Source organism: Hermetia illucens, chromosome 3 (assembly GCF_905115235.1).
Source record: "Hermetia illucens chromosome 3, iHerIll2.2.curated.20191125, whole genome shotgun sequence".
Lineage (NCBI taxonomy): Eukaryota > Metazoa > Arthropoda > Insecta > Diptera > Stratiomyidae > Hermetia > Hermetia illucens.
In genome coordinates this window covers 112,078,213-112,101,858 of record NC_051851.1, presented here as the reverse complement: position 1 = coordinate 112,101,858, position 23,646 = coordinate 112,078,213, and the positions used below count along the sequence as shown (strand labels likewise).

General features: G+C 39.7%; 1 protein-coding gene across 12 annotated transcripts in view; it reads left to right on the top strand.

The window, feature by feature from the left end:
- The window catches only part of LOC119650566 (sodium/hydrogen exchanger 7), a 136,920-nt gene that overhangs the window by 94,368 nt on the left and 18,906 nt on the right, over positions 1-23,646 (top strand). For 10 of the 12 annotated variants that reach the window (XM_038053379.1, XM_038053381.1, XM_038053373.1 and 7 more), the window contains exons 4-10: positions 995-1,284; positions 1,352-1,493; positions 1,928-2,236; positions 3,106-3,217; positions 12,625-12,778; positions 13,071-13,125; positions 13,373-13,402. In XM_038053379.1, coding sequence (XP_037909307.1) covers positions 995-1,284; positions 1,352-1,493; positions 1,928-2,236; positions 3,106-3,217; positions 12,625-12,778; positions 13,071-13,125; positions 13,373-13,402 — 1,092 coding nt within the window. The remainder of the gene's footprint in view (positions 1-994; positions 1,285-1,351; positions 1,494-1,927; positions 2,237-3,105; positions 3,218-12,624; positions 12,779-13,070; positions 13,126-13,372; positions 13,403-23,646) is intronic. The other 2 variants (XM_038053376.1, XM_038053378.1) reach the window with 1 other exon arrangement.

The window sequence follows — 23,646 nt, the reverse complement described above, 5'->3', positions numbered from 1 at the left end:
TGAAAATACCTGAGGTGAGATATGATAAAAGTCAATGGCATAAATAATAATGAAGCTATGATCAAAATAATGTAATTAGTTGAATTTTTGATATAACAAGTCGGAAAATCGGAAGCTAGACGCTTCAGGCATGAAAGGTTTTGTGTATTTCTTATATAAAAATATTTGAGTGGGCATTTCCCGATTAGAACCTAACACGTAATATACTCATATATTATTTAGAATGCTCACTTTCGCGTGACTGACATTTAAAAGCTTGGATTTGCGCAGAAGTGACAAATTTTAGTTACCGTAACTTTGTTAGTAATAGTGCATCCATCAAACTTGGTATGATTGTGCTCTATCGTATAGCGTACATTGCTGCTGATTCTAGGATGAACTTAAAGGGGGTTCTGCAGCCAATTACTAAAAATTATGATAATATACTATTATTAACTTTATTTAAACAGATATCGGTATGAAGGGTATTTCGGAGCCTAGGCACCATATAGTGGCATCCTCCTGATTTTTTCTGAGTTTTTGGATGGGCAGTTTCTCAGAACGGGTCCGTGACCTAGTATGATTTAATTGTATGCGCTGACAGTTCCCACCTTTCCACCAAATTTGGTGTGAATAGCTGCAACCGTTTTCGAGAAAAATGCGTGTGACAAACAGACAGTAAACCGATTTTAATAAGGTTTTCTTTTACACCAAACTTTAAGAATCAATAAAAATAAAACCTAGCTTTCTCATATAAATTTAGCGGAATCCCTTGATAATCTACTGTATTTAAGTAAGTGTGATTTATCCAAAAAAAAAGTGTATTTTCCAGAAAACTAATAATATGGATACCCAAATGTTATCGCAAGCAAAACGAATAAAATAAGTTTTCGATTAAACAAAAACAGTTTTCAAGTTTTCGTTGACTTCAATTTTGATATTTTCAACTTTAAGTGTAAAGATACTAAATACATATGGCATGATAATGTTGACTAACTTTTTTATTTGTGTCCAGAAATACTTTTTCAGAAATCTTGGTGCTATTCTTTCGTTTGCCATTATTGGTACGACAATATCATCGTTTCTAATCGGAGCCCTAATGTATGGCTGCGTGAAACTTATGCCTGAATATTTACGTAATAGTTTTACATTTTTGGATACACTCTACTTCGGAGCGTTAATATCGCCGACAGACCCTTTGACAATACTAGCAATATTTCATGATATACATGTGGACGTTAATCTGTATGCATTAGTGTTCGGCGAATCAGTGTTGAATGATGCAGTCGCTTTGGTGCTTAGCGCGTAAGTACTTGCGTCTTCTATTCGGATGGATTCAATTTTTACTTTTATTCCTCTTGTTCACTTTCAGAGCAATACAAAACTATGGAAAACATTATTCTGTTTCGGGTGGATTTGAAACTAATGCATTTTTAATGTCTTTGGGAGATTTTTTCGGAATATTTATGCTATCATTGCTCATTGGTGCTACAATGGGATGCTTAACAGCATTGATATCCTTTTCAAACTAAAGTCGAGTAGTTGTTTTGTTATATGAATAATTATGTAAAGACAGACGTATTGTGTCTCAGTGGTCCATCGTAAACCTCTTTAGTCGGAACATAGGGAGATTTGTGACCCACTGAAAATTCTTCACAAGGCGATAAAGAAATGTAAATATTCTCTGTTGGAGACTTTCCAGCGGGCATAATAAAACGAAACAAGTCCCGTTTTATCATATTGCATTGTGTTCAAATCCAATCCTATGGGGAAGAGATATAAACTATAAATAAATTTCTAAATATTTTCATAGTTTTGGGAAGGCGAGATCGATTGGAATTGTCTATTAAACATATTGATGATTATATTACTCGTTTTAATGACAATTGTAAATAATTTTGTATTTGTATACTATATTTCTAAAAATTTTCCTTAGCTTTTTTAACACCTGACGAAATTTACCCGCGTTCGTGACTTCCCTCTTCTGGAATCGGCGCTTTTTGTACTTATGTCTTATAGTACATTTTTAATAGCGGAAGCTAGTGAATTAACGGGTGTAGTCGCGGTTCTATTCTGTGGAATATGCCAAGCACATTACACCTACAATAATTTGTCTGAAGATTCACGGACTAGAACGAAACAAATATTTGAATTATTAAATTTTTTGGCAGAGAACTTCATTTTTTCATATATCGGAGTGTCAATGTTTACATTTCCAAAACATCATTTCGACCCACTTTTTATCACAACTGGGTTTGTAAGTTAATTTTTTATACAGGGTGATTCACGGCAGGGTTAAAGTTGTAGTAGGTAGTGGGAAGCGCGCATTAGCTTAAGTGTCTACTCTAGCGGAACTAATATATATAGCCGCGGTGTTTCTACCGATTGAATGAAGTGGAAACAATGAGATAACTTTTTTCTACTCACTAGTTCGCGCGTACTACACGTCGTATTAAAAAGGGAGCAAGTTGCTCCCTAAATGTCATTATAGGCGAACTAAAATAAAAATCACTAATGAATAGAAAAACCTCGCCTCATTGTTCCTATTTGCTAGCGAAACATTTCTCAAGGGATGATAATCATACGTTTCGGCAACAGTTTTGCCCCCACTATGACATCAGACGTTTACGGGATGGACCGAACGAGAACTGGATGCGTAAATGGGTAAAGAAGTTTTGAGGTATTGATTCGCTATAAATGGGCGACCATCCGGGACCAAGCAGAATTCCAAGAATAGCAGCAATAATAGACACAAGAACAGCGGACGGTATAGAGAGCTTTGAAGTTTGGTCTGAAATCCAATCACTTTTTATAGCATATTCGGAAATGCAATGCACACTTTCAAATCAAAAGTATCGTTTGGAGCGACGAATATTGTAAAATATGGTAATTTCACTGCGACATTCAAAGCGAAAAGGCAAGCGTATCATCGCATTGCTTCACTTCTTCTAGACTTAAGAAAATCCGCAGCTTTTGCAAATATACACAAGTAGAAGAACGTCTGTCAGGGTTTGATTAGTTTAATATAAAAATGCTAGCTCCGCCGTGAGACACCATGTATAATTGTATACATTTTCGTTGAACATACCATATATGTATACGAAATATAAATTATAATATTTCTAGATCTGTGCAGCAATTGGACGAGCAGCGAACATCTACCCGTTATCATTTCTGTTGAATTTAGGCCGAAATCCCAAAATATCGTATAATTTTCAACACATGCTATTTTTTGCAGGTAAGAAAATCATTTGAAAAACAAATCGAAAACTGGAAGGTGAACGCTCAGGTATGAAAGGTTTTGCGTATTTCTTGTGTAAGAGTGGATTGGTCTGTGCACGTAATTCGTAATGTATATACACAATCTTAACAAGTTCTATACAAAGGTACCTCGAAACTGATTCATGTTCATGTTTTTATAATGGCTTGAGGTACTATATCCGTTTTTGAAATATCTGGAATCTCTTTATTTTATAATTTCTTTGTCCGTAATAGTAGTGAAAAATATGGACTTGAATAATATATTTCGTTCCGAATCATAATGCAAGCATGAAAGAGAAATCCAGTTTTAAACAACTTTTTTTCGAGTTTACTATGACACTAAGGAATGAAATCACTAATCATTTGATTTTGAATGTATGATGAAATTCTTATCATTTACACCAGCGTAAATTAAGTTTGTAGCATAAAACAGATTACGCAGAAAGTATACATCTATGTATACCGTTTGTTCAGGAAAAAAATATTTATTAAAAACACAAATATTTTGTGATATTTCTTCTCACTTTGTCTTAACCAATTAAGGTTTCATTAATATCAGTTTTTAGCTGGTCTTCGGGCCATGAAGCCATTTCATTCCGCCATCATTAAACCATACCTACACTACTCAATGCTCTTCTAACTCTGAGCGTAACTAAAGCTGCTTGCGAATCTGTTTTGCAAAGATGTAGTGATAATTGTTTGCTCGTTTTTCGCCGCTTTACACTGCTATCTATAACATACATTTTTCTCTTATTTTACCACCGCCCCAACATCGTAAGACAAGAATAAGGGCTTTTTCTTTAATAATCATCGTTCTCCCATTCTTCTAGTCAAAGTTGGCGGTTTTATCTTTGACGCCTTAAAATCTCAAGGCAGACTCATACTATGTAAATTAAGTGTAAATATGACAAGCTGTTTATCACTCCAGCTATTTACTTTCATTCCGAAAAGCGATATTTTTAGACGGAATTAAATGTATTAAAAAGGTAATGTAACTTACTTCCAAAGTTGTGATCCAGGCCGCCCAGTCTCAGGCAAACACCCAAGATGCAATTATTATGTAATATATTACTTAGACTGCCCTGTGAGCAGCGTGACCGAAGTCTTGGGCCCAAGACTAAGTTCTCCGTGCACCACAACGGTCTAAGTAAGTTGCTTCCCAACTAGTCCAGCCCGAAATCAAGTAGCTGGCGCACTTAGGACTTTCTAAAAAGATAAAAGAAATGTGATTTTATTACTGCTGTTAAGAGGGGGAAGCCATAGGACCTGACAACATCGCATCTGAGCTCTGAAAAGCGAAGAGTTGGGACCAAACTCATGCGATGGATTCAATTTCTCTACCACGATCCGAGAAGTGAAGTTGGAAGTATGGCGGGTGTATCAAAACCACTTCGTGTCTCTATTGGTGTTCATCAAGGAAGCGCCCTCTCACCACTCCTCTTTTTTATTGTTACGGACACCATCACACGAGACATCCAACGTCCAGCGCCCTATACACCGCTTTATGTAGATAACGTTTTCCTAGCGTTCAATAGCAAAAATGATCTTGAGCAACTGGTCCAAAAATAGAATGATCGCCTCATGCAACACGGTCTCAGATTGAATCCGAATAAAACTGAATTTTTGACGACGGATCCCCATGAAACAAGCACAATCACTGTCAGCGGCAGTGACCTGGCCAGAACTGAGCCATTTAAATATCTCGAATCAGTGCTATAAGCCAATGGAGATCTGCGTTATGGAATTGCTTCACGCATTAACGGAATCTGCATGAAGTAGCGTTCCACAACTGGTGTTCTTTGTGATCGACGTATCAACGAACGTCTCAAATCTAAAATTTACCGCAATGTCGCCCGTCTTGTCACTCTCTATGGAGCTGAGTTTTGGCCGAATATAAAAGACAAGGAATGGCGTTTTGGGGTAATGGAGACGAAGATGTTACGTTGGGCTAGTGGCGTGACACGTTTCGATCTTAATTGATCGCGATTGTTATGGGGTTGCAGCAATTGGTGAAAATTTGCAAGAGAGGCGTCTTCAATGGTATGGTCACATAATTCGTGCTAACGAGAATTCACATTGGTCAGAGCATCGAAGTCAATGGTACAGGACCAAAAATCCGGCCGAAGCAACGGTGGCTTGATACGCTGGATGGTGATTTAAAAGCCTCGCGATTGCACCCAGATCAGGCATTTGATAGACCCAAATGGCAAAACCGATAACGAGGAGCCAACCCCGCTTATGAACGGGACAAAAGCTGAAGAGAAAGAACATGTAAGGACTTTTCCCCACCATTTGGCCTTAAAAAACAAGGTTGTTTCTGTAATTTTGCTAGCGAATTGTATGCTAGTGCCCTGTGAGTTGGGGCTCAAGAATACACTCAAAGTCTTCTGTGCAAATGCCGAAACATGACTGCTACCGAAACATCAACAACATCTCACCGCTACGACCTTTGGCTATCGAAAGCGGGCTATGATTGGTCTATGTAATGTGCGTACTCTTTTAAATGTCTCGAGTAGTCTCCGTATTTAATCAAGTAGAAATATAATACAAAACATAGCCTTCCACATTTGACACATCACTTTTAATTATTTACAATAAACCGGTCGCGAGTTTGAAACTTTTAATTCGATTGTTGAATTATACATTAAATGAATGAAGTTTTGGGGTAAAGAAAACATTCGCCACTCATGAACGGTTCTGAAGTAACTGTCAAAAATTCAATTATTTTTTTACAATTTTTCTAGTCAAATACGAAGGCCTACTCCGCCACGGAGAACACCGGTAGTGGGATGTGTCAGTCGAATTAACAACATTCGAAATAAATTTCGAATGTTGTTAACCCTGCTGCGCCACACTCTCCTCGCCATCAGTATGGAAAGTCCCCCGAATCCTCGCTATTTCCAACTCGAGCCAGAATTGTGGAATTCTGCTCTCTCCTTCGGCAATGTGATTTTGTACTCTGGGAAGCTGAGTAGTGGCGGACACGAATCCGATGTCGGGTTGTTTTTGACGGCTATCGCAAGGCGCGGTCTCTTGATCTAGAAGTTGGTTTCTGGCGGATTTCTGACTACAATTCCGGTCATCATAATTGTGTTATCTGCCATGTACCAAGAGAGACTTCCGATATAGTAGAGAATGATGCTTTCTATGTGCAATTACACACAGTTCAGGTGAGGCTACCTTATGGTGACATTTTGATCGTGACGGGTGATTAGGATGCCAAGGTAGATTCTGTCAGCACCTTGCTGGGATATATGGTGCAGCAACACGGTATTGATGACCATAACAATAACCATCATCATCATCAACGGCGCAATAACCGTAATCCGGTCTAGGCCTGCCTTAATAAGGAACTGCAGACACCTCGGTTTTGCGACGAGGTCCACCAATTCGACATCCTTAAATACTGTCTGGAGTCCTGACCTATGCCATCTTTCCATCTCAGGCAGGGTTTGCCTCGTCTTTTTTTAATGGTTAGAGTTTTTGTGAATTTCCGCAACTTCTACCATTGGTGGCATATTGCTCGAATACATAGTTTGCCTTAAGGTCAGTTGGGTTTCAACCGAACGACAAAATAGGAGCAATCAGATTGATCACTTTGCCATCAACAGTCGGTTTAGGAGCTGTCTCCTGTGTGTAACAAGAAAGGAACTGACATTAGCTTCGAAAGGGATCATCGCCAATTTGTTATTGCGCTGGTCAGGGAAGCGGAATATGCCGCGGATCACATTTCATGAGAATATACCGCATCATGAAGGAGCTTGCATGTGGTCGCTAATTTGTCGCTGGTTCTGTGTCTGCTCTGGCTCTCTAAATGGCTATGGATTTGGAAATAGAGGCAGGTAGAGCTTGACTGAAGAAAACATTAACAAAACCAAGGTCCCCAATCTGATGGGTTATTGCACGGTTCCTATTTGCATTGCTGGATCAATTTGTATACCTAGGAAACGTGGTTTCTGCGGGTAATGGCACCGAACTGGATGTTGCCCGACGCATTTAACACTGCCAGGTCCGCTTTCGCTGTCTTGTCTAAAATCTGGAAATGCATTTATCTCAACACCAAGATTCTCACTGTGACGAGAATGCTCCAGAGCTTAGTTAGCATCTGCCTGCGTCGCATCATCGGAATACGCTAGCCTGACACAATTGCACACAAAGAACTTGTTCGGTGCACATGCCTGTCACCCGTGGGCGATGTGATCGGAAGGCGGACGATGTGGTCGGATAAGTCACACATTCTGGAGGGGCGACAATTCCATTTCTGGCTATACCATGCAGTGGAATCCACTCTCCTAAGATGGCTGACGAGTGAGTCGCTCCAAGAGAACTTGGCACAGAACAGTCGAGAATTGTGGCATCTCAGGAAGTCGAGGGGGAGCTGATGCGCGTTTCAGGTAATCATGAACAATGTCGCGTAGATGTGGTATACCCATCAAGGGATAAATGGCAACCGTATAATAGTTATAATGCTATAAACAAAAGCCTTTTAAACAAAGATAGTCCATTTGCGTTGTAAAAATGTCAGGATGGTATGAAATGAATTGTTTGAATCAATTTTTGTATACAAAAAAAACAGGCGGACGGTTGAAAAAAATAAGCAATATCAGTTTTTTTTTTTCTACATTTGATTGCACAAAAGTTGTATGTAAAAGTTTAATTTTAATGCCTTCACCATAGAATAGACCTTCTGATTTGCATGCCCAATTTAGCCCTCCTATGTTGAGTCTTGCTTGCGACAATACGAAATTGCTCGCAAGAAGGAGCGACGCTTTTAAATCCCCATCCAGCGTATCAATCCGCCGTTGTTTCGTCCGGCTTTTTGGTCGCTCACCAGTGAATTCTCGTTAGCGCGGATGACGATCACACCATTGAAGACGCCTCTCGTAAATTTTCCACGATCGGTGCAACATAATAATCGCGGATATCCTCATTTCGGATGTGATCAAAACGTGTTACGCCACTAAAGCAGTGTGAATGTCCCGTGAAACAGTGTCCATAACAAGAGCAAAGAGGTGGTGAAAGGGCGCTTCCTTGATGAACACCAACAGAGAGACGAAGTGGTTTTGATATACCCGCCACACTTCGAACTTTACTGCGCTGTCGTAAAGCATACCAGATGAGTTCGTGTAGGACACGCTCAAACGCTTTCTCCAGATCCAGAAATGCAGTGTAAAGAGGGCGATGCATCTCATGGCGTTTCTCCATGAGTAACCGCGCAGCGTGCATTGCGTCAGTAATTCCACAGTTCTTGACAAATGCGGCTTGATTCACGATTTCGTGAATACGATTGTCAAGAATGCGTTCAAAAGTCTTCATGGTATGGGAAAGTAACCGGATTGAACGGTAATTTGAACATTCTGCTGGACTACCTTCCTTTTTAGGGTTTTGTGTAGAACAAAACCTTATTAAAATCGGTTTACTGTCTGTCTGTCCGTCACACGCAATTTTCTCGGAGATGATTGTAGCGATTGGCACCAAATTGGGTGGAAAGATGGGAACTGTGAACGCCCACGCATACAGTGTGTTACATTCGTTTACATCGAATTTAATGGAAGGGGGGAGGGCACACATGCAAAAGGGAGTTGTATTTTTTTTTGACAAATATACTTATGTTTGGTATCAAATGAAAGGGCTTGATTAGTGCTTTCCGACGCCGGTATAGTTTTGACATTTGTTGGAAAGTCGGAGAGTGAGAGAGATCGAGAGAGACGATTCCTTTACTGGATCCTTTCTCAGAAACTACCCAACCGAAAAATCTGAAAAAAAATCAAGAGGCTGTGACTATATGGTGCCTAGGCTCTGAAATACCCTTCATACCGATATCTATTCAAATAAAGTTAATAATATTAAAATACTATAATTTTTAATAATTGGCTGCAAAACCCCGCTTACGTTCATCCTAGCACCACGAAATTGCAGTAGTATAGGCTACAACATAGAGCATGATCCGACCGCACTATTACTAACACACCATAATACTATATAAGTCCAAATTGTCGCTTCTTTGCCTGTGACTGTGATTGTCAATATCATCCGAAAGTGGATACTCTCTGATAATGCATGCATATATTACGTGCTACGTATTAATAAGGCAAATGCACACTCAAATGTCTTTAGATAAGAAATACACAAAATCTTCCATACTTGATGTGTTCAGCTTCCGCTTTCCCGACTTGCTCTATATTGGAACTGCGGTACTTTTTTGCCAGTCAAATGTGAATAACCCGATAAAAGAATTCACTGAGCCAGAGTGTTGGGTCACAGCTCTTCGCTTTCCAGAGCTCAGATGCGATGTCGTCAGATCCTGTGGCTTTCCCCGATTCCATCCGACTTTAGTTGTGCTGGCAGGTGAAACCACTCCAAATAAAAATAAAACTAGGTAGCTTGCTCCTACTACAATATATTTTAATACTTAGTAAATACGTATTTCGAAAGCTACTTACTCTCTTCCTCAGTACTTAAGCTACGTAGCGATAACTATTTTACTCCAAATGTCGGGAATGATTATGTAAATGGAAGATGAACAAATTCTTCAGCTGAAATCTGCTCCAAATATTCTCGCCATCTATCGTGGCGGCTCGACGGTCGGTAAGCAAAGCACTGTTCTTGTCATTAACGCAACAGAAGTGTTCAATATCCTGTGTGCGTTCGCTTAGGCTTTTGGCAAGTCGCGGATCGTGTCTTTAATTTGGTTCCACGATTTTTCCACATTTGTAATGGTTGGTAATCGTGTAAGTGAGATCATTTCAACTATTTTCTCACGAAATCACCACCATTTAATGCAAGTGGCAAGTCTTTGCATCGAGAAGTTATCAGAAAGCATGACATGACATGGCAATGTGTGTGGGCTACCAAAATAGAAAAGTTTATAGCCATTCACATTCAATGTCGGCACTAGACCATTGGGTTTTTTGCAAAGCGCAGATATTAATGCGCCTTGTCCGAAGGGCTCTTGCGAGTTCTTCGGTCTTTCTAGTTAGGGTGCCAACATTCAGCGTGCATACACGTATTTTTGTTTGTTCGGACTAACTTGCTTACGTCCTGACACCGTTCATACGTCAAGAACCTTTGGCAATTTCTCGACAGGCCCGGGGCCCGTCCTGCCGCGTCGACTGTGGTGGACGTCCTAACATTTTTCCGAGGCTTGTTACTCGATCCGATCATGTTGTTTCTAACAACATTGAATGCATTTTCTTGGTTGGCCTCTCACGGGACCTGTCATCAAGAGATATCAGGTAGGATTTATTCACACCGTTAAAATGAACGGTTCGGCGATACCTTCGAACCACTAACAGGGGACGATAGGTCAGGTCGAATTTTTAGATTCCGAAAAGGTATCTAAGGATGGGTAAACTTGTGCTAGAAGCTAAAAAAACTTAAATTTTTTGATGAAGATATTCGTTTACGGGTGCATCTCGTACTTAAACGACAGAATATAACAGTAAAGATCAGCTAAACCGCGAATATTTGAATAATATTATCTCTGAAATTTGATTTAAAAATAGTTATAGTCGGCGGACTATGTAATCGCAAGGAAACCAAGCCTCACATTGCCTGTTGAAGGATAATATTATAGGGATAATATTTTCCCAGTTTTTGTCTAATAGTTGAATAGAAGAAGGAACGAAGGAAGCGAATTTTATGCAAAAAGATATGAAATCGCACACCGATTTGGAAACTTATGAAGCGACTTAAAAACGCTTTAATAATGTTTTAGATTGAGCCACTTGGAAATATGTGGTTTTTATGAAAGCCAAGTGCTTTTAACGGGTCGAGATCCAAAAAGAGACAACAAAACTCATGCATAAGAAATACTTTTTAACAGAAACCGAAACGAATATTTGGCAATATCACGTTTTGCTGACTGACATCGACTGGTCGAATGTTTGGACTGGGCACATTACGTTACCTGGTGGTCAATTCGTGAAATAGCTCAAACTTTCCATAAAATTGAAAATCGTAAAAACAAACTAGCAATTTCCGTGAATGCAATGCACCACTTCTTAAAAATAACCCACTAAGTTGGACATAAAATGGAACGACCTACTACGAAAACTGGTAGTTCAAAAACAACGTGACGCCATTCGCAATTTACAAGAAGGTCCAATCACACGCGCCACGCCATTGAAGGAAGATGCCGCGACATGCATTGGCAGACAGGTTCACTCTTAGAACATACTATATCAGAGTGAAATTATGCGGTGTTTCCAACGATTAATTAATTGAAATAATAAAACTTGTTGTTTCTTTTTCGTTGGTGTGGGTATTTATTCTTGCAAATACCGATATTTCGGGAACCACTTGTTCCCTTCATCAGTGCAAACAAGTTGTTTGCACTGATGAAGGGAACAAGTGGTTCCCGAAATATCGGTATTTGCAAGAATAAATACCCACACCAACGAAAAAGAAACAACAAGTTTTATTATTTCACATACTATATGTATATTTTGATTTTTAAAAATTTTTATTAAAATTGGTTCAATGGCTGTCTGTCTGTCTATCCGTCTGTCACACGCACTTTTCTCAGATATGGCTATACCGATTGACACGAAATTTGGTGAGAAAGTGGGACCTGTGAACCCCCAGACATACAGTGAGTGATATTATTCTAGGTTGAGATTTAGGGGGGCTCCCCATACATGTAAAAGGGGGGTGTACAATTTTTTTTCACCAAATACAATCATGTGGGGTATCAAATGAAAGGTCTTAATTAGTATTTTTCGAGGCCGATCTTACTTTTGAGATTTATTAAAAAGGCGGGGAGTGGGAGGGGTCGAAAGTGATGATTTCTTGAACGGACCCATTCTCAGAAACTACCCAACCGAAAAATCTGAAAAAATCATGAAACTGCCTCTATATGGCGCCCAGGCCTCAAAATACTCTCCATATCGATATCTGTTCAAATTAAGTTAATAATAGTAGATTAACATATTTTTGGGAAAATTGAGTAAAACCTCTCTTAAGTTCATCTCAGAGTTATAAAAGTTGATATTAGTATAAAATATAATATGAAGCATATTATCTCCAAGTTTGATCAAAATGATACTATTCGTAACAAAGTTACAGTAGCTGAAAGTTGTCTTTACTTGTAAATTTACAACCCGAAGTACTAAATCTGACATGCTAAATGCATATTCTTAACGGGCTACGTACAAATGGGATAGTTCTACACTCAAATATACTGACAGGACAAGCAAACAAAACCTTTCATACCTGAAGCGCCCAGCTTCCGGTTTCCCGACTTGTTTAGCTATGTACGAATGATTGAACCTATATTGGAAATTCGTCACATAACAAAATCATAAAACTTTTTATAGCCCAGATTTCCAGCTTGAAACGCATTTTAATCAATTCTTACGAGTTGCTTTTACATGTTCTTTGTAGGTTTACGTGGCGCTATGTCATTTGCTTTGGCTATTCGGAATACAGTATCGGACGCTAGGCAGACTATGCTGACTGCAACATCCTTGATAGTTATCATAACTGTAATTGTGCAGGGAGGCGCTGCAAACTTCCTACTTAATTGGCTGAAAATCCCGTAAGTAAACTTCTATATCAAATTTGAATGTTAAAATTAATAAACGGGAAGACGACAATATTCAATTGCGTGTGATTTTCACGAAAATTCGCCTACGTTCTGCCTTGAATAGAAAGAAAAGAAAGAAACTGCGCTTTTGCTCCAATCAGGAAGAATACTATAAGTGCCAATATAAACGAATTTGCTAGGTTAAGAACTTGCTTTAAACCCAGGAAAACATAAACTGTACTTAACTCACATAAAACCGTGGTTACTTTAAATTTAATAAATATATTTTCATTATATTTTTTAGAGTTGGAGTCGATGATGAGACTGAACAGCTGACAAATTACCAAGGAGTGAGAAGTGTAAGTTTGAAATATATGTATTTAATAGAATATCGCCAAAAGTTTGCACCCTGTCTATAAAGTATAAATAACAGTTCTGCTTATGATGGTTCTTGCACATACGTTTTATTTGAATCCGTTCCGGCATTATGAAGTAAATAAATATTTAAGCGTAATTACAGGCAGAGTGCGAATAAATGTACAAACCAATGCATTGCATGTCGATTTCATACATATCTTCATATTTATTTCTTATCATATCAATCAGGTGTACAATTCAATGGAAAACACCACTGGGGTATGTTAATAACATGTGTGAATAGAAAATATCCACATATAACTCATAAGCGCTCTTCTTTTCACGTTTTTTATACAATTTTAATTTTGTGAATGCTTGCGTTATAAAACACCTCTCTTCAGAAACTGTGCTATTTAAAGTTATGTATATCAATTAATATTGCAGAAGAGTTTTGATATTTTGTTATTTAAAAGAACTGTCCTATCTGTACCTGTAATGTATTCATTTGGAAATAATGTTCGTCGGTTTTCATTTTTCGAATTATTTTATTTCTTGTGCTAGCCAAAAAGTGGTGAGTGGTTAGAGAACAAGGCTGTCGTACGGAAGGTCGCGGTTCAAACTCACTAGTGGCAGTGGGATTTGCATCGTGATTTGATGTCGGATACCACTCAGCTGTGAATGAGTACCTGAGTTAAATCAGGGTAATAATCTGGGGCGAGCGCAATGCTGACGACATTGCCTCCTACTGTAGTGTACCGTTAGGGTCTTGAATGAAGTGCTCTAACACACTTCAAAGCCCTGATCCAATATGGATTGTTGCGCCAACGATCGTCCAGGAACGTTGAAACTAATTGAATTCTATATCTAGATTCAATACGATAGAACTAATCTGGGCGTCTGCTCAGCGGAATAAAAACGTAAAATCCTTAGCAAAAGATGGTTTAATTTCTCCCTTGCTGGGACCGAGCCAGCAATTGGAGTGTTAGCATTAGCTGGTATCAAAAACCTGGGAACGAATTTTACATAAGGCCAAGTGGCTGCTAGACACACCAAATTTTCCTGCCAGAAACAAAACTACTCCAAAGTTTATCCTGTCGAAAAATAGGAAGATTTGCAGAGGTATTGTCGGCATTCTGGCTGGTCATGTTTCACAAACAAAACATATCTCCTAAATAGGAATTCTACAAGATGATATGTGTCCGTCCTGTAATGAGGAAGCGGAATCCGCGAAATTAACTGCCTCGCATATAGACGCTTCAGACAACACACAAATGTGATACCGGTATGTAACGTCACAACTTACGCCGGGAAACTTTAGTAACCTGGTAACTTATAGTTAACATGCATCAATTGCACTAATCTTGGATTTTTTTGAAAAGTAATTTATATACAAATATAACGCAAATGTACATTAATTTAACTTTAAACTGGCACAGCCTAGATTCAATTCAAAAGCAATTTCTCCTTTGTGGGAGTACTTCCAAGCTGTTGGCGCTCTACTTTTTAAGGTTTTATGTAAAACAAAACCTTATTAAAATCGATTCAATGTCTGTCTGTCTGTCACATACAGCGAGTGGAATAAATTTAGGTGAGTTGAAAGGAGGGGGCTCCCCATACATCCAAAGGGGGGATTCAAAAATTGTTTTCACTGGATATAGTCGTGTAGGGTATCAAATTAAAGGTCTCGATTTGTACTGAAACTGATATTAGTTTTGGCGTTAAGTGCAAAGTGCGCGAGTGACGAGTCAAAATGTACGCACTTAAAGTGAGACAGGACTCATTTTCGGAAACTACCCTAACTAAAAATCTGAAAAAATCAGGATGGTGCGCTTAGATGAAATCTAGGCCTGAAAATATGTCTCATTCCGATATCTACTTAAACAAACTTACTAATAGTATATTACTAATTTTTAGAAATTTACTGAAAAACCACCCTTAAATTCATCCTAGGACTTCCGAATTTTGCACCAGCGTAGAGGACAATATTTCGTATATACGTGCTAAATTTCGTGGAAATATGGCCATTAACTCCAAAGTTATAGCAGTTCAAACTTATCAATTTCGTGCTAATTAACAGAATCCTGAGCCATACAAATAAGATGCTGACGTCATAATTAGCGAGAATAATTGACATCCGAGTGAAATATTAAAATTTCATTCAAGAAGAATCTAATTCTCTCTAGCCCTTTTTTATATTTGATGTTGGTTAAATTCTTGGCATTTGCTAATAATATTAAACTCAGAGTGTGAAGCGTATGAGGTTGACTATTATCAATACAGTGCTTTCCATCAAATAATTTACTTAAATCGCTTTCTAGAAAATAGAGGGCAATGGAATTTTTAGCTATGTGACACGTGCGCTCGGCGCTCCTCATTTCTTTTTCTTTTTCTTCAGCCTTCAGTTCACAAGCGGGGTAGGTTCGTCGTGATCGGTTTCGTCATTCTATTTTATCAAATACCTGATGTAATCGCGAGACCTTCAAGTCCCCATCCAGTGTATCAAGCCACCGTTGTTTTGGCCGGCTTTTTGGTTGCTTACCATTGACTTCGATGTTCTGATCAATACTGGTTATTGAATTCTCGTCAGCGTGAATTACGTGACTACACCATCGAAAGCGCCTCTCTCGCAGTTTTTCCATGATCGGGGCAAACCCATATCGATCGCGGATATTCTAATTTCAGACGTGATCAAAACGTGTCACGCCACCAGTGCAATGCAACATCTTCGTCCCCATTATCACAAGACGCCATGCATTGTCCTTAATAGTCGGCCAACACTCAGTAAACTGCAGTAAATTTTAGATTTGAGACGCGCGCTGATACGCCGATCACAAAGAACACCAGTTCGGGAATGCCGCTTCATCCAGGTTGCGTTAATGCGTGAAACAATTTCATTACGCAGTTCTCCATTGCCTGATAGCATTGACTCGAGATATTTAAATCGCTGAGTTCTGGCAGTGGCAGTAACCTGTCCCTCGAGATATTTAAATCGCTCAGTTCTGGCAATGGCCATAACCTGCCCAGAACTGAGCGATTTCAATATCTCGGGTCAATGCTATAAGCCAAGGGAGAACTACGTTATACTTCTCACATAGCGAAACACAAAACCTTTTAGACCTGAAGCGTCAAGCTCCGGTTTCCCGACTTGTTTATATTATACTTTAAGCTCCACCCATATTTTTGGTAGTTTCTCAAGAACCGGTGGATCCGAATTCAGTGAAATTTTCAGAGTTACATAAATGTTAAATAAGAAGTATTCCTACCAGAAATCATTCATGGTTCATTGCTGGAAAAATAACACTTTTCTGCCCAAAATTATGATTTTGAGGGTCTTAGTACTGTTAACTCCACTACAAAGTTGTTTACTAATGTACTGTCGATCGTACCACGCGATGGCGTTTTTAAGCACTTCAAAGGAACGACGTTGCTTTCTATTCGCATACATATAACGGACGAAAACGGCTGAAATGTCCTCTATCTGATTGAGGTACAGGTTTCACTTAGGCGAGTCGAGCGTCCCAATGCTATGCGCGTTAAACCAAGAGCCCATGCTTCGAAATTAATTAGTATTTAAATAAGCACATGATTTCATGCCAAAATTATAAAGTAAAATGGTAGTTATTATCTGATTTTTTTAGGTGACCTCATCCGACAGCTTTTAAGATCTTCTGTGTGAGTGTTCTTACTGAAGTCTAGGATATTGTGAAATCTGGATAGGTTGCGGGTATGTGCTCTGTTAAGCAACTAACTTGGGCAATCGATGACAATGTGTTTGTTGTCTTCTATCACATTACAGTGTGGGCAGTTTGAGCTATTTTTTAAGATTGATAGACAAGGAGTAGCTTCTTCCAAACTGCAATTGTTAGTTTTAAATGTAAATATATGTCATATTTCGGGAGCGACTTACCTCCTTCATCAGTACAAAGCTACAAGGTTTTGTGTGAAACAAAATATTATTAACATCGATTCATTGACTGTCTCTCCGTCTGTCTGTCTGTCTGTCAATCTGTCGCACCCTTTTTTCTCAGAAATGGCTGAACCGATTGTCACAAAAGTTGGTGAGAACATATGGTCTGTGTTCCCCTTTACATGCAGCGAGGGGCGCCATTTTGTGTTTAGTGTGAAAGAGGGGTGTAATTTTTGTTTTCACAGAATAGGGTCATGGTTGTCAAATGAAAGGGCCCGAATAGTGCTTTGCGAAACTGATTTATTTTTGATATTGGATAAAATATAGGAAGATGCGTGCCCCAAAAAGTGAAACAGGTCTCGTTCCCAGAACCTATCCAATCAAAAATCTGAAAAAAAATCACAGTCGTGCATCTATGTGAAATTTAGGCCTCAAAATACATCCCATTCCGATATATGCACAAATAAAGTTACTTATAGTATATTACCATGTTTTAGAAATTTACCGGAAAACCCCTTTAAGTTCATCCCAGAAATACAAAGCAGCAGCGTAAGCGATAATATAGGACATAATTCTTAAAAGTTTGAAGGCAATCCAACTATTATTAACAAAGTTATGGAAAGTCAAAGTTTCGCATTTCAGGTAACTTTACTGCACCCTAAAATGTGTATGAGTCATCATCATATAAAGTGAACTTATGTGCTATTTGCACTAGACTGCTTAACGATTTCCAAGTGTAATTCCAATCTATTTTAAAGGAAAAAAACACGGATTAATCATAAATTTCAAATGACGTCGTTATGAATTGAACTTTTATTTAAACAATCAAACTTAATTTACGACAGGAAAGAAATAATAAAGACACTTTTTATTTAAACAATCAAACTTAATTTACGAAAGGAATAATAGAGACACTTTTAACAGCGCGAGAGATCCGTCGTTGTTCCAGGCTGGAGACAGAAGAGAACGATTTGTCTTCATGTGTTTCTTTCTGCCCCCAACTCATGGCACACTATCTCCGCTAGTCCTCCACTCCCGTGGTGAGTTCTACAAAGTGGAAGTTCAGCGCCATCTATTTGTTCGCATTCGCAACATTCGAAATAAATTTCGAATACTGCGAATCCCGCCACGCCACACTTATATGAACGGTCCATGGGGATGTTTTTGTTTTCCCTATTTTTGGATTTTTTTTCAGTTATTTGCATATTAGTGTCAATTACTCGAGGGAGACAGTTGCGGGTAGTAACTAAAATAATAGAAATGTGTGCACCTGGTTAGCAACGGTTTTTAATTTGTGCATGGAGTAAAGTGGAGATGCGAGAAAATGCGTTAGATCAATTTATCAATGCGGTAATAGAAAATTTTTGTTTATTTAGGATGAACACAGTATTTATATCATTTATATGTATGTGCATATGTGCATCTTAGAGTTTAGAAAAATATTGCGAAATATTTTGTATTCTTAGCTACATATGTACGAATGGAGAACATGCATAGTGAGTTGCTCACATAAGATGAACACAAAACATTTTACCTGAAGCGCTCTGAATCTTAGAGCTAAAATTAAGATGTATGCCTCGACAGTGCTATACAATACACTATTCTCAAAGCAAGATTACAGAATAGTATCCATACACGTTTTTTAAGGTTTTGTGTGAAACAAAACCTTATTAGAATGGTGACGGTGTCTGTCTGTCCGTCTGTCCGTCTGTCTGTCTGTCTGTCTGTCTGTCACACCCGATTTATTCGGAAACGGCTAGACCGATTGTCACGAAAATTGGTGAGAGTATGTAATCTGGTGATCCCTTTACATGCAGTAAGTGGCGCCATCTTGCGTTAAGTTTAAGGGGGGGCTCTCCGTACATGTGAATGGAGGGTGCAAATTTTTTTTTCACAGAATGTAGCCAAGTAGGGTGTCAAATGAAAGGTCTCAATTAGTACTTTTCGAATCTGGTTCAATATTTGATATTAGATGAAACATAGGGGAGTAAGGGTTGAAAATATGACCCACAAAAAGTGTAACAGGTCTCGTTCTCAGAACCTATCTAACCGAAAAATCTGGAAAAAATCACAGTGGTGCATCTCTACGAAATCTAGGCCTCAAAATATATCCGGCTCCGATATCTGCACAAATAAAGTTAATAATAGTACATTTCCACATTTTAGAAATTTACCCGGGACCCCCCCTTATGTTCATCCCAGAAATACAAAATTTGGCATGAGTGTAATGAAGAACATAATGCACAGTTTGGTCAAGTTTGAAGAAAATCCAACTATTATTAACAAAGTTATTGGGGGTGAAACTTTACAATTTTTTGTGAATTTCGTGCACTCTACAACCCGCATGACGTCATCATCACATATCAATTCGTCAATACCACAACGAAATGAATTCTTATGAATTGGGTCGCAGACAATTATTTTGTTTTAGTTTTTTAGTTATTTGTCAACCAGACATGTGTGTATGTAGGTATATAATATATGCGTGCTAATGAACTTTGCGGGTAGTGCCTAATTCAGATAGAATAAGACGTAAATCGGAAATATGGGTACGATAAATTTAGATACGTGCATATATGTGTACAGCAGGTAATAGGCAGTTTGTTTGTTTAGGGTGAGCGTGATATCTATGGCTCTAATATGTACGTATGTCTCGTAGTTTGGAAAAATATGATGGATTATGTTGGATTTGTAGCTATATACGGACAGAGATATGTGCGTCTCTTACATAAGATGAACACAAAACCTTTATACCCGAAGCGCGAGCTTCCGGTATTCCGACTTGTTTGTTGTTATTTACATTCTAGAATGTTCATTCTTTTCAATCGACTGTCACTAAGCTGTTGTCGCAGTCCCCGGGTTAAGGGGTTAGGATCGCAAGCTAACCTTGTTTTGTGTTTGTCATTCGGAATGAGATCTCCTTTCTCACTGTCGCAATTCGAAGGTCGCTGTGGATGTTTTCATTTTTCATATAACAAGGTGCACCGGTGATCATCCGCAGTATCCTGGGCTGGGCTGTCTGTAACAACTCGATGTTAGATGTGCACGTTTATCCAGATGCAAAGTGAGATATTTTACCTTATTCTGTTGATTGATTGAGACCTTAGCGCAGTTTTGCCTGTTCAGTGTGAAAGCGACATGACAGCACTGGGTTTCGCTTACGCAAATTTTCCATTTTGTAAAACACTTTTCAATTCGTCTTAGGAGGATTTGTAAGTTTTTGATGTAACCTGAGGATTGATGTGGATACTCGGCAGTATCATTTGCAAACGTTGAACCTATCAGATTAGGATCACTTGGTAGATCCAAGGTATAGGCGAGGTAGAATGTCGTTTCAAGAACGCTGCCTTGGGGACCTCAGCTTGGATCTTGTATTCGCGAGACGCAAAGCTTTTGTATATCAACCTTAATTTGCGCTCCAAGAGACAAAAATCCGAAATTTCATGAAACTGCTGGAAGCAGCTTCTTCATTTTAAAAATCAAACCTTCATGCCACACTCTGTCAATAGTTTCTATTCTCCAGTGCACTCCTTATCTTAGAGACGATCATGTGCACTTGTTCGATTGTACTATGTTTCTGAGAGTAATTCCTCCTTGTTTTCCATTAGATCTGGTCAGATTTTTGAAAGTAGTAATTTTTCGAATACCTTTGCGAGTATCGGTAGCAGACTTATAGGCCTGTGTGAAACATTTTGCGTTTGGTCCTTCCTACATTTAGGAATCATTGTAACTTCTGAAACCTTCCAAAACTTGGGGAAATAGGTGAGACGAGAATTGCGTTGAGTATGTGAGTCACGTAAGTGATTACGATACCTGGAAGTTCCTTCAACATTTTTCCTGTGATTAGGTCATATCCTGGAGCTTTCTTTGGGTCCACTTGTCCTCCAAAGACTTGAGCAATTTGTTTGGCTCTAAATGTGAAGATTCCGGTGTACGCATGGATATTTTTTGGAAGCGTTGACTCCATTTCCAGGAAGTGGGGGAGAAATACCTTTTGTCAGTATCTCTTCTTGCCCAGCTGCCTGCTGCTGATCTCAGTGGCGATTTGCATTGAGCAAGTCTTCAGCTTCCCACAGGGAAAATTTAGTTGATGCAGGGGGCGATAGACTTCGTAAGTAACTTTGCAACTCCTGTTCCCATTGATTCTTAAGGGCTCCACGGAGCGATCATTTCGTTTTGGCCAATGGTTTTTTTTTAGGTCTGGAGAATAGTAAGGCAGCCATTGTTTATTCAACATCCGCTCTATTTCGACCAGCTGTCGATCTGTGCGATGTACTATTTTTTGGAAGATTGGTGATACATGGGCGTGGTGTAGAGAGCTGTTGCGGCCATGGCCATTATTTCTTTGAATTTCAAAAGGACTTTACCTATTTCACCTCTGATCTTCAAGGGAATGTTTATTTGTAGATGAGTGCTTATATACTTGCGGAAATTCAACCAGTTCGTTGATTTGATTTTTAACTTCCTACTTGCATCGCTTCTTGTAGGAGGTACATTTGCATGTGTTATAATGACGGGTGAGTTGTCTGAAAACAGCTCATTGCGCGGCTTGCTCGTTATTAACTCTCGTCTCACATTTTTAGTAACACCAAATTGAATCCAGTCAGTGTTCGGATGGCTCAAGTGGTTAAAGCGCTGGGCTGTCGTACCGGAAGGCCACGGTTCAAATTTCACTGGTAGCAAAGCGATTTGTTACCGTGACTGGATGTCGGATACCAGTCAACTCAGCTGTGAATGAGTACCTGAATCAAATCAAGGTAATAATCTTGGGAGCGCAATGCTGACCACATTGCCTCCTACAGTGTACTGCAGTGTACCGTTGCGATCTTGAATGAGGTGCTCTAATACACTCCAAGGCACTGATCCAATTGGTTGCGCCAACGATTATTATTATTAGTAAATTCAATCAGGATCAGGATTTTTCGTCGATCGGCTGCCCAATAAGTGGGCTGTCCAGATGAGACGATGTCAAGTCTAGTGTCTCAGGCTAGCACGCCCCACAACTATCTTCCTTTGGGAGTGGTCAGTCTGGATTCTAATGAATGTGCTTAGCGTTAAAAACCTCAGCAGCAAGAAATCTGTTCCCCTGTGTATTAGAAATCTTCGAATGTCTGAGAAGTCAGTTTAAACTTTGGAGGAAAACACATCGCGGTGGTGGATTCGGATTGAAGTTGCTTGGCGGTAGTCTTTGCAATAATCTCCTAGAAGATAATGCTTAATGTAGGATCTGGTAAGTACTCCGGTACTGCCGTGGACCTTTCCTTCCAAATGCTTAGTATCATAGAAGAGATACCTATCAATTTGGAAATTGGTTTTGTAAGTGAGATGCGTTTCGTATATGCGCATTATATCGATTTCGAGTTCGAGCGCAGAGGATTTTCGCCCTAGTCGCGTTTTCTACTGGACGAAGGGCTTTATTCGAGACAAGGAGATCCATTTGGTTGCGCCCCCAACGGTGAGGCTATAATAATGTTGACCTCGCTCGAGGACCTCGAAGAGGCTCTCATAAGGTGGCTGCAGCGGCTTCCGAGGAGCATCCGTCCTAATTAGGACGTGCGTACAGGATTCGAGATCGCTAAGCACGTTAGTCACGGTTTTTGCGTGGTTGGCTGGTGGTAGGGACTTCAGTTTTGGCATTGCGTCCTTGGGCAAACGCAACCGATCGGTAGCGTTGAGTCCCGACCTGATGTTGAAATTACTGTCGCTAAGGAGTCTCAGAGTCTCCCCGTTTACTAGCTCCGCAGGACTTGCAGCAAACTCTTCGCGATTGGCTGTTCGGAGGCCAAGAAGAACCAGTGGCAAAACTTGCGACAGGATGAGTGTCTTGGGCCATTATAGCGGCCTTCAGCCGCCTGTGCCACCTTTCGAGCATCCCATTGCACTGTGGGTGGTAAGCAGTTGTCCGGTGGCATTTAAGGCCGAGGGGCCTGCCTAACTCTGAGATAAGGGAGGACTCAAACTGCATTCCTTGGTCGGTGATTATATTTGCCGGCACACCAAAGCGTGGAATTCATTCTCGGCAGAGGGCTTCTGCATAAGATTGTGAGAGAGAGAGGTATTGCTTCAGGCCACCGCGTGCACCTTCAGTAATTGTGAGATAATACTTGAAACCGTGCGAGTCTCGCAAAGGGCCAGTGATGTCGAGTGGATTGTGTGGAAACACTTGCTGGACCGAGGGAACACCCCTACCTCTTCCCTCACATGTTTTGTTGTTTTGCACTTCTGGCATGCGATGCACTGTCTGGCTCAAGAGTTAATGTCCTTGTTCATCGAGGGCCTGAAATACTTGTGGTGATAAACCGATTCATTGTCCGAATACCTGGGTGCGCTAGATCGTTTCCTTTCGGAAATTGGCCGAAATATATGGCCTTGATCCCTTGTCTGAGGTCTCGCAGTATATATTGGATATTGAACGAAACATTGGTGGTCCCCAAGCTGTGGAGAACCGCGTCGTCACTCTGCGCCTCAGCGATTGCCGGAAAATCGACGGTGGCGGTGATCTTGGCAACCACGGTATCTTTTCCAGACACGTGTTGAATCTCGGAAGTGAACTGGCTGATAAAACTCAAGTGCCGAAATTGGCAAGGGGATGCTTTGCTGGACTTTTGCTTCAAAG